The sequence below is a fragment of the Rattus norvegicus genome, chromosome 6 (genome assembly GCF_021556685.1).
Source record: "Rattus norvegicus strain SHRSP/BbbUtx chromosome 6, alternate assembly SHRSP_T2T, whole genome shotgun sequence".
NCBI classification, from domain to species: Eukaryota; Metazoa; Chordata; class Mammalia; order Rodentia; family Muridae; genus Rattus; species Rattus norvegicus.
Window position 1 is genome coordinate 46391826 of NC_141539.1, and position 12192 is coordinate 46404017.

Below are 12192 nucleotides of genomic sequence, written 5' to 3' on the forward strand. Positions count from 1 at the left end.
ACACAAACATATATACAGGCAAACAAAAACATCGATATAAACAAAATAATAAAGTAATTTTTTAAAAAGATGGTTCCCATCTCAACATTTATTTCATCTTAACTTCCCTGTCTACAAGAGCCTTCTCAGATCTTGAAACCTCCACTGTATCTGCCCCCCCACAACAGAATCAGAAAGACCCCAGATGTCCTGGACTACCTCTAGGTCAACAAAACCATCAAAGCTCCTAAAGTACACATCCAGCTATGCCGTGGGTCTGTTTGGCTGCAGCAGACTCTGAGGACCACCCGAAGGATCAGAGTGTACATACACAGAGCCCTTCCTTCCGCTTCCCACCTGCCCTCTAGCCCCCAGCCTGCCCTGTTCATGCTTCTCTATAGCTTCAGGTTCAGAAAGGCCACCGTTAACCTGGGGCTGTGGCATAAAGTCCTACTGACCCCTCTGTCCATCTTCTAGCTCAGGCTTCCTCATGGTCCCTGTTCGACATTTGCTGTAAGTCCTTATCCCTGGCTTCTGAGAAGCTACCTCCTGCTCAGAAATCCCTGCCCTCCTCCAATCTGTAACCTCCTCCCCCCTCTTGGAAGAACTTACCTTGAAGTCTGGGATGGCAAATTTAGTGTTGTGGGACAGGTTAGACTTTGAAGTTACGCTGTTCATCCTCTCCAGAGCTTGTAAATTTTCCTTATCGCCAGGGGCCGAAATAAGCCAAAACTCGGACATGTTTGTAAGTCTTCTTGTTATCTAGTTACTGACAGGCACCAAGACTAATACACACAAACAGAAACAGGAGCAGAGATGTGTCTGGTGTCTACTTCACATTTCCTTACCTCAGAATTAATCCTCTCTGGGCCCTGTCACTCTTTCCATTTGTCATGCCTGGCTTCCTTGACCTTCTAGTTCATTTTCAGCAGCTTTAAGGACACCCATTTGCCGCCAAGCAATACATTCGTACCCCTGCCTTAGGGAAGCCCCAGGTCATAGGGAAACCTCTCACCTACCTTCCCTAGGTGCACTGATTGGCCCACATTGGTTCCTTGCACTCCCCAGCTCCAGTGTACAGCAGCAGCTCTAAGGTGGGCTGACAGTAAGCTAAGCATGGAAGGCTTCTGGGAGGATATTTTTTCATCTTGGCTTGTTGTATTTTATGAAATCCAGGAAGCGTGGATGAAGGTGGGAGACAAGGGTTTTTTCATAATACATCAGGTAAAGCCCAGATCTCAGCTGGTCAATCTTATGACAGGAAGTAGTTTTAGAAACAAACTTCAAAGAAGCTTTTCAAAGGGCTTCTAGAGTCTTCTGCTGAGGCAGATAGGTCTCGGTAGGACCAGATAGCTGGGCCGGCAGAACCAGCAGTTTCAATGTTTCCATAGGGATGTAGGGGCCTCGATTTGTTCTGCTCATTCAAATGTGTGCACACCCACACCTTCCCACTCGGCGCTCCGCGCGCCTGTCACCTCCCTAGTGCATCCCGTCCTGGGACATCTACAGAAAACTGGAGAATCACCGCGGGATAACGGGTGCCCCCAATGAGTCCCTTTCTCTCTCCTCACACCAGACTTAAGACCCTGCTGGTCCCTGCTAACCTTGCACAAACCAAACGCTGTTCTTTCCGACCTGAGTGAATATCGCCTGGGGACAAACTGGCCAGTGCGCAGCTCCTGGGGAGATGCCACCTGCCAAGCTAGGGAGAGTGCGGCGTGGGCGCCGGCTTCCCATGTTCCCATTGAGAAAGTGCACACCCGGACCACGAGGACCCACGGAAGTACGGATTCGACCGAGGGAACGCGTGTCGCCCCTCGCTTGTAGCGGCCTCGACAGCTAGCTCCCCACCCCTGACTCTTGTCGCCGCTCGGCTTTGATCCTTACCAGGAGAGGCGGGAGACTATCTGAGCTGTGGACGACACGCGGGGACACCGGGTGGGAGGCTCCGCGGGAGCGCAGGGCCGGCTCCCGGGAGGCAGCGGCTTCTATGGTCCGGTGCGCGCCCCGCCCCGCCTTTTACCCCAGCAGGAGGAGCATCCCTGGGTCCTTCGGATATTTGCATACCGGCTGCCCGCCTCCCTCGGTGTCCGTGTCCTGGCGCTGCTGGGGACCCGAGACTCAAGCTCCGGAAAGCCACTATGCAGGCAGGGTACAGAGGGAACACTAGTCGACGCAGGGGGTCCCAGGTCTCTTCTGCTCGTGGGTTTAACCCGGAGTTGGGGGTAGCTGGGAGCCTGACCGGATCTCCATCCGCAGAACCGAAAAGCTAGTGGAGCCACCTCCGAGAGGCAGCGACAAGACAGGATTCCCAAAGGAGGGTCCTCGGGTTGCAGCCTTTGCCTCCCATTTCCACTCCACCACGGCCCAGCCCTGTCTCCAGGGAATCACCTGCTCCAGGGTGTTTCCGAAGTCCATGCACGAGAGACCGGGTTGACCCACTGAAAGCAGCACAACAGGTTCACAGATGTTTTTCCAACACACAAACACACACACCTGCAGGGAGGAGAGGCTCCTCTACAGTCTGCGTGGGCGCCAGCTTGCCCCTGGTTGCCCAGGAAACACCCATCTCTCCCCACCCATACAGAGGGGATTTAAAGCTGCTGAAGTCGTGCTGAGGGACATAATTAAGGTGAATTGCGTGCCTAGCAGGTGCAAGGCCCTGGGTTCCAGCCCTAGGACAGAAAAACATAATATGGAAAAAAGTTGCATAGGAGTTCAGTGTGACTAATGAGCTCTTACCATCATCCCAGCCCAACGTTCATTTTGGTTCCCAGCGAAATTAGACAGACAGACGGGTGGTTGGATGGACAGATAGGTAGGTAGGTGGGTTGGTAGGCAGACAGATAGATGATAGTAGGTGGATGGATGAATAGATAGGTAGGTAGGCAGATAGATGATAGGTAGACAGACAGACTGACTGACAGACTGACTGATTGACTGACTGACAGATAAATATAGGTTCTACTAAGACCAAGGCTTAAGTACAAATCAAAAAGTGAAGTCATGAGTGAGATGGCTCAGCAGTTAAAAATGCTTGCCACCAAACCTGACAACCAGGACCCCACATAGTGGAACAAGAGAACTGACTCCCAAAAGTTATCCTTTGATTTCTACAGGGGTGCCTTGGGGGACTCCATATCTCTCTCTCTCTCTCTCTCTCTCTCTCTCTCTCTCTCTCTCTCTCTCTCTCACACACACACACACACACACACACACACACACACACACACCCCAAACAGATTGAGAGATCTACAAAAATATTTGCAACTGCTGACCTTTAATCCCAGAACTTGGAAGGCAAAGGCAGGAGGATCTCTGGGTTCAAGGCCAGTCTGTTCTACAGAATGAGTTCCAGAACAGCCAGGACTACACAGAGAAACCCTGTCTCAAAAAAACTAAGAAAGAAAGAAAGAAAGAAAGAAAGAAAGAAAGAGAGAGAGAGAGAGAGAGAGAGAGAGAGAGAGAGAGAGAAGAGGAGAGGAGAGGAGAGGAGAGGAGAGGAGAGGAGAGGAGAGGAGAAGAGGAAAGGAAAGGAAAAGAACGAATTTGAAACTAAAAAGGGGAAAACTCCAGGAATTGACCCATGAGTGTAAAAACAAGCCAAGAGTCAGACATGGTGGCACGCACCAACACTGGGAGACAAGCAAGCAGACCTCTGTGAGGCTGAGGCCAACCTAAACTACACATTAAGTTGCAGACCAGCCAGGCATATATAGCAAGATCCTGTCTGTTACATACATACATACATACATACATACATACATACATACATACATACACACATAAATACACATACATATATGCATAGATACATTCAAAAACAAGGTAAAATTAAACACACACACACACACACACACACACACACACACACACACACACTGAGAATTCATTTTCTAGGCCCTAAAAGAGGAAACTCAGCTTGCCCTTCTCTGCAGACTGACATTGCATCTTCTGGAAGAGATGGTGCTAAAGGGGTTGTTGAAGAAGGCATCTGTTGCTGCCTTGAGAAAGGCTTCTTCTCTCTGCTTTATCACACTAGCCATATTAATCCATTCATGAGAATCTCTTCCCATCCCTGCGGAAAGAATGTGAAGTGTGTGAGACTTGCTGTGACATGTGTTGGATAGGAAGTGCAGATCCAGGGCACTTGTGGCTTGAGGTGAAGTGATCCCACTGCCATGCTTTGGAGCTCTGGGGCTCAGCACCTGCACTGCACATCATGGTGTTGACACTGCTGTGCATTAGTCAGTCCTTGCAACATGTCCTGAGGGAGGACACCTGAAACCGAGGGATGAGGAAACACTGTGTGCACAAGGAGTCTGAGTGTCTATTTCAGAAAAGGAGTGGCTTGGTGAACATTTGTTGGGGTGGTCTCAATCTTAGACCTCAAATCATTCCATTTTTTTCCAGGCCAGGGAAACCAATATGGTAGACCTGGGACTAGATCACACTGACGACAAAGGGGAGGGAAGCCCAGGGAGTTAGATGAATAGCTCCGTTAATAGAAGAACTGGAAACGACCTCCGGCTGGTGGTCTGAAGAGTGTGTCTTCACACTTGCCAGCAAGCCTACAGGACTGTGACATCACTTGAACCCATGTAATTCCTTACAATCAACATTTTCTACCCTCTATTGTTAAAAGCCACTGACCTAGCTTCCCTAAGACTGTGGTGGAGTGTTAAGAGTGCCTTTGACTTTATAATACCATTCTCCCTATAAATCTGATTTCCCTGAATTTGTTGTGATTTAAGACACTGCTGGGGTGTTGTGCAGTGCAGAACACTTTCATGGTGTGTCTGAGGCCCTGCTTTTAATTATCAGCACTTCAAAATAAATAAACCAGTTACTCAAACTGGTTGTGGTACGGCACACCTGTGTCTGGGATGCTGAGACAGGAGGATTTTGAGTTGCAGGTGATTCTGGACTTTACAGTGATGCCCTATCTTAGGCACACACACACATACATACATATGCACACATGAATAAATATGATTGCAAAGTCAAGTAATTGAGAAATCTGAAGGAGAAACCAATAAAGAACTATGAGCTCTATGTTTTCTTCCACATCCTTCTAGCCTTTTATGGTCAATTTCTTTCTTTAAAAATTTTATTTTGTTTTATATGTATGGGTGTTTTACTTACATGCATGTTTGCACCTCTTGAATGCAGACTTTGGGGAATTACAGATGGTAGTTAACCTATATGGTGCTGGGGATTGAACCTGTGTCTTCTGGAAGAGTGGACAGTAGAGGTCCATTTCTCCAGCCCCTATTATCAATTTCTTGCTCAAAATCTACATTACAATGGAGACAACTGCTGATTTCGAGGGCAGCTTGACTTTCTCCATGTAAACTTTCTTCTGTTTTCTGTTTACAAAGACATTTCAGGGCTTACTATAAAGAATCTGGGAATTGGGCAAAGTGGTGCCTATCTGTAATATCATTACTCCCAAGGTTCAGGCAACAGGATAGTAAATTCCAGGTCGGTTAGGGCTATGTAACATGACCCTGTCTCCAAATACTGAAACAAAAATATTAAAAAAATAAAAATAAAAAAGAAAAGAAAAATATAAAGAAGGTAAAAATACTCTATAATTCTGTGATCTGAGAGTCACCACTGTTAACATGTAAATTCTGTAAGTTCTAATGCATATTCATATATGCAAATGCAGAGGTTTTGTATAGCTAAGTTTGCATGCTGTACTTAAATCTCTCTCTCTCTCTTTCTCCCTCTCCCTCTCCCTCCCCCCCCCCCCCTCTCTCTCTGGACGGCATCTTCAGGTGCCATCCTGTTGGTTTTGAGACAAACTCATCACTGATTCTGCTAGGTAACCTGGCCAAGGAACCCTCAGGATTCTTCCACCTCCATCTGCCCAGTGCTGAGATTACACCACAACAGGCTTTTCTTTTCTTTTTAAATGTATGTTCTGGGAATTAAGCTCAGGTTTGCAAGACAAGCAGTCCACAGATTGAGCTACTTCATGAGCCTTGATGACTGCTTTTTTTTTCTTTTTCTTTTCTTTTTTCCCTTTTCTTTTTTCGGAGCTGGGGACCCAACCCAGGGCTAGGCAGGCGCTCTACCACTGAGCCAAATCCCCAACCCCGATGACTGCTTTTTAAAGCTTAAAAATTATCATATGTCTCTTATTAGTGAAGGATAAGCAATGCCATCAACACTTTTCACAGACTTGTATGGGGTGGGGGTAGGGAGATCTTGGGGCTTTGACTTGTTAGAGGACTGATGGGATGGGGTAGGGGCGAGTCTTTCTCAACAGTCTTTGGCTTGTGGTTCTCAAGGGCAAACATGTTTGTATCCACTAGTTTCCCTATCACCTTAACAGAAATAAGAAGCCAAAAAAAAAAAAAAAAGAAAAAAAGAAAAAAAGAAAGAAAAGAAAAGAAAAGAAAAGAAATAAGAAGCCAGCTGTGGGGCTTGCCTCCTCATTACATGAAGAGCTTGCTCTGTGAGTCTTGGGTCCCCAGAAGCCTTTCTGCTCTACAAGCAAAGTGTTTCTCTTCTATGCCTGCAATGGCCCTTTTCCTCTCCCTTCCCCACCCACCCCTAGAGTATCTGAAGTCTATTGCTAAAGCACTGAGAGTTCACGGTCACTGCTTTTACAACACTCCCCAGGATGTAAACAGTGAAGAGCACAGACAGGGCTTATGAAAACCATGGCTCCCTACTTATTCCTGGGGCATTTCAATATGTTAGCCACAGTCACCCACCTTGATCATCTCCAGCCTGCTATGAATTTGGCCTTGGTAAGATATTCCTGAAACGTTGGCAAGGATCATGCATTGAAGCAGCTAAAGTCTGTGCAAGATCGAACAGTCCCTTCAGGTTTAGGAACCAGAAGGACAAGGCTGGCCTATTTAGTCTGCTGTTCTCCAGCCACTCCCAGATGACAGGCTTGGGGACTTCTTTATTTCCTCATACGGATCTGAAGATGTATTTTACAAATGCACAGACAGAACTGTGTCTCAGTGGGCTTACGGACTTCTCTAGAAAGTTTTGTCTTGCCCTCTCTTTGGTGGGGAAAATGGAGGGATGGAACAGGAGCAGATCTGGTGAAAGAGCTTACTTAGGCTTTGGAATCCGACAATGGCATAAACTGCTTACCCATGCTGCGGTTCAGATTTCCCACTCGAAAAAGGAGTTTGGTTACACCCACATTTTCTGCCTATCATGGGGACTGTGAGGGAGAGCTTATTTCTGCTGAGAACACCTGAGGCTCAGTCCCCACGCTGATCAGTCTTCTACACTCTTATAAGCTCAGTAGTGTATTACACACTTTGTGTGGAGCAGTGTGATTACAATAGAAGTAAAGGACTTGGCTTTGGTCTGTGTTTTCTCTCAGCTGAAATCCCTCTTGGTTCTGGGAGCTGCCTGCTATGTTTGCTGACAGTTGGTGGTGTTTCTCTTTGTTCTTCTGGGGCGGTGACTCATTATGCAGCTGGCTTTGAACTCACTATGTAGACCAGGCTGCCTCAAAGTCACAGAAATTTCCCTGCCTCTGTCTCCCAAGTGCTAGAATCAAAGGCTGCCATACCTAGTGTCACTTCATCTTCTCCTGCACTACTGGGGACTGAGACCAAGGGTTCATTTTTGCTGGGCATCACTCTACCACTGAGCCATATCCCCAGCCCCAGTGCCACTCTTTGTCAGACAAAATAAAGCTTGGAGGAGAGTCTTTGATTTCTTTTCCCAAGCATCAAAGGCCTCCTCTCCTCAGATCCCCATTTAACATGTTTTCCTCCCTCGCATCTGAGGCAAGCAAAGATAATTCAGCTTTTAGACCGCAGCAAAGCAAAGCAGGCATGGTAACGAGTAGTGAGCAGCCCCAGCCCTCTAAGGTATGAACGCTGAACACCAAGTAGGAAGTGATATCTGCATAAAAATGAGATATAAATATTCGAGAAATGCCGTGATCCTCATTTCACAGATGAGGAAACAGGCTCAAGGAGATTAAGAGCTCTCTCAGATCTGGAGCACGGATGGTGCTTTACCTGGGACCTGAAATTCATCCTTCTACCTCCTAGCTCCTGTTGTTCTGCAAGAACCAATGGTGGTACATGCCTTTAATTCCAGCACTTGGGAGGCAGAGGCAGGTGGATCTCTGAGTTCAAGACCAGCCTGGTCTGCAGATAGAGTTTCAGGACAGCCAAAGCTACAGAGAGAAATCCTGTCTGGAAAAAACAAACAAATAAACAAACAACAACAAAAGAGCTAAAGCACCCACCTTGGCCTCGTGCAAACACCCAGTTATCTGCTTCTATCTACGGTTATGTGCCAGCTCTTCCACATGCTCAGCAGTTCTCTCGACGTCAGTGGACTTTTGCAGTGGGTTCTAAACTGTGGAAGATAATCAACACCGGTCTATTATCAGTACTTCTTTTTAAAAGATGCTGTTTTATGTATGTGTGGCTGTGTGTGTCTGTGTTTGGATATGTGCACATGAGTGCAGAGGCCTGTGGAGGCTGAGAGAGGGCATCAGAACCCCCTGGAGCTGCAGTGTCAGGTGGTTGTAAGCTAGCCAACATGGGTGCTCAGTACAGAACTCAGGACATTTTCAAGAGCAGTGCATGCTTTTTTGTTTTGTTTTGTTTGTTTGTAAGACAGGGTCTCTCTATAAAGCCCCGACTCTCCTAGAATCCACACTTACGTTTGAGCACTATATGGTTTTAAGCACTGTGCAATCTCTCCAGACCCTGATCTTTATTCTTAAATGTCAGCTTAATTGGATTTGAGATTCCTGGGACATTAGTGAAGCACACCACTAGGTATGTCTGTGGTGAAATTTCTAGAGACAAGTAGTCTTAATGAATGGATTCATCCTGCTTGGATTCATAATTCATTGGCATTGTTGGGGCATGGTGAGAAGGAGGTGGAGCCTAGTCGGAGGTGTAGGTCCCTGCTGGGCACACCCTTGGGGGACATAATCTTGCTCAGGCCCCCTTCTGTATTTCCCCTTTTCCACTAATTGGCTCTACGATGTGAGTGGTCCTGCTTTCCCTACCATGATGGACTAAAACTTTTGAAATTACCAAACAAAATAAACAACTCCTTTTCCATTGTTCTCAGTACTCCAGTGACAGATATGTAAAAATAAGTCATTAAAGAAAATCAGTGGCCAGAGTGGTTGCTGTGACTAAACCTACCCATGTGCTTCTTGAGCTGTTGGAGCTGGTGTGAAGGGGGAACCTGTAAATGCTAGGAGATGTGTGCTATAGAAGTCCTGAAGTACTGCACACACATTAGTGGTTGAAGCTCAGAAGCTACAGGCACCTACAGGAAAGGCAGAGCTGATGAAGGTCCCTGCAGACTGCTCCACTAGGAATAGACTAGAAGCCACCTCAGCTTACATTCTGACAAAGATTTTAGTTACATTTAATCTGTGTCTGGAGGCTTTGTAAGGGTGAATTTCAAAGTAAAGCCACTGGGAATGTAGCTCAGCCTAGCATGCAGGAACCCTGGGCTTCAGTCTCTAGCACTGTATAAAATGAGTGTGGTGGGTGTATGACTGCAACTTCAGCACTGAGACAGTAGAGGGGGGGGGTCATTAGTAAAAGGCCATCTTTAGATACAGAGTGTATTTGAGGTTCCCCAAAGACAGAAGAGGCTATTTGATCACCTAAAGTTGGAGTAGCAAGCTGTTGTGAGCTACCAGACATGTGTGATATTTTACTGAAATATTTCTCCAACCCAAGAACAGAAGGATTTTTTAAAATTGCTGTTTGAGGGGTTGGGGATTTAGCTCAGCGGTAGAGCGCTTGCCTAGCAAGCGCAAGGCCCTGGGTTCGGTCCCCAGCTCCGAAAAGGAAAAAAAAAAAAAAAGAAAAAGAAAAAAGAAAAAACAAAACATAATTGCTGTTTGAAGCTGGGAAGATGGCTCATTGGGTAAAGTGCTTGCTGTCAAGGCTAACTGCAGACTGAGTGATCCTCAGGACGACATGGTGGAAGGAAAGACTATATTCCCACATGTTGTCCTCTGACCTCCACACATGAACAGTGAGACATTCACACCTGTACCCATGCGCATGCACACTCTACTAAACAAATGCTTTAAAACCTCTTTAGATTTTTATGTATTTATTTGATCTGTGAGTGCTCTGTTGGATGCACACCTGCTTGCCAGAAGAGAGCATCAAATCCCTTTATAGAAGGTCTTGAGCCACCATGTGGGTGCTGGGAATTGAACTCGGGACCTCTGCTAGAACAGTCAGTGCTCTTAACCATTTGAGCAATCTCTCCAGCCGCACAAATAAATATTTTAAAAACTAGCATTTTAGCCAAAAAAAAAAAAAAAGGATGAATATAGATAGGAATGGCATGCTTGTGAAAGAACCTGGGGCCTTTGAAAAGGAGACCAATGAATTTGCATTGAGGCAATTAAAAATATGCCTTGAGGGCATCTCAAGTATCACCACCTTAGAGCCCACTTAGGGCAGGCTCCTGGGTATGAAAGAGAAAGATCAGAGCTGAGAGATCCAGTGGACCCTGCTTTCTCAAGTTTTAGCCACTTAGGCTTTCAACTCCAGTCAAGGTCCAAAGGAAGACTGACAGACTACTGTATCATACATACAACGCTTGTTTTGCAAACTTGCAAAATTCATGAGTTATGAGGTTATAGAGGCTCTTGTCCTGCTTCAGAGGAAAGCCTAGAGGTCAGGCAGCGAGTGACAGAGTCAGGATCCTAGAGGCAGTAGCCAAGAGAAGCTGTAAAGCTGTGGATGTGAATGAAGCCTTAGCTAAAATGGAGACTTGGTGATACTGGGATGTCAGGAACATATGACAATATATGGACAAAAAATAAAACCAGGAAATGAGTGGATTCTGTCTGCAAGGAAGGGCATAGGTACTGTAAGTGGCAAGACCACATGCATGGCTGGAATGAGAAATCACATCATGATGTCGTGTGGTCCAGGGCCAGACATGGAGCTACTGGATTTAATATTTGTTTTTCAAGTTTTGGTCTTTCTTTAGTCAAAGCATTCTTCTTGGCTTGAATGGGAACACTTATGCTGCCTTATTGTATATTGGGTATATATAATTTTTTAATTTTAAATTTTTATTGTTTGTACAGAGGCTTAAAGCCAATGTTGCCTTGCGTCTCAGAGGACATTTGGACTTCATTTAGTTGGTTTTGTTTTGTTCCCTTTCCACTTTATTTATCTTATGAGCATGGGCATTCAGGGACCATGCTGTGTGCAGAGGTTAGAGGACAGCTCTTCCCTCTACCACATGGGTTCTGGGGATCAAACTCCAGTTGTCAGGCTTGGTAGCAAAAACCTTCTTTGCAGAGCCAGCCCTGGACTTGTGTTTTTGACTAATGCCAAGCTGTAAAGATTATGGGAATTCTTGGAGATGAACTAAGTACAATTTGCATTATGAGATGGAAATATCATAATAAATATATTATGGTTTTGGGGAAGACAGCAGCGAAATGTATAAAGAGCAACATTTGGATGTCAGACTCACAAAAGGACCAGTGATGGTTGATCTTATTGTCAACCTGAGTATCTTGAAGAGTACCCAGAAAATTAGGGAAACTGCTGTGATTTATGCTTCTCTGCTCCACCTCTGAAACCATAAATCAAAATTAGGCTGTGCTCCCTGCTTAAAGTGTTTATGTTGGGTAGTTTGGTCATGGAATGCAGAAGTAACCTACAAGTTACCCCCTGACATTTCCTAGGGAACTAAATAAAACCCAGTGAGCCATTCACACTCAGCAGTGAACAAAGGCACTCTTAGCAGACACTTCCTGAAGAAGCTCTAGCCTTCTGGGTTTCTTTTTCTCCTTTTATCTCTCATTCCTGCCTTCCTTTCTTTCCTCTCTTCTTTGCCTGCTCTGGTGTAAACATAATACATGCTTGACTCTTAGGAATCCAGCCACTTCAACTATCTTTGACAGCTGTCACTTGGAAGGTTAACCAGACCTTTCAGGACAATAGTGAAGAAAGGAGGCCCCTCAGGTCTGAGTCCTGGGGTATAAAAAGCCATACCTCATCTCAAAATTATCAATCAGTAAATATTTTTAAAAGGTATGGAAAGACAGACAGACAGACAGAAGGAAGGAAGGAAGGAAGGAAGGAAAGAAAGAAAGAAAGAAAGAAAGAAAGAAAGAAAGAAAGAAGAAGATAAAGACAGAAAAAAAAGAAGAGTGAGTGAGGTTATCAAGGACCATTTTTGTGGGCACTGATGTTTGCAAAG

General features: G+C 45.7%; 1 protein-coding gene across 24 annotated transcripts in view; it reads right to left on the reverse strand.

Annotated features, from left to right (window-relative positions):
* The window catches only part of Atp6v1c2 (ATPase H+ transporting V1 subunit C2), a 63551-nt gene that overhangs the window by 37503 nt on the left and 13856 nt on the right, over window positions 1–12192 (reverse strand). For 4 of the 24 annotated variants that reach the window (XM_087554027.1, XM_087554017.1, XM_087554022.1 and 1 more), the window contains exons 2-4: window positions 8222–8334; window positions 2371–2475; window positions 592–764 (exon numbers count right to left, since the gene is read on the reverse strand). In XM_087554027.1, the coding sequence (XP_087410153.1) occupies window positions 592–720 (129 nt within the window). In that variant the 5' untranslated portion in view covers window positions 721–764; window positions 2371–2475; window positions 8222–8334. 24 annotated transcript variants of the gene reach the window in all.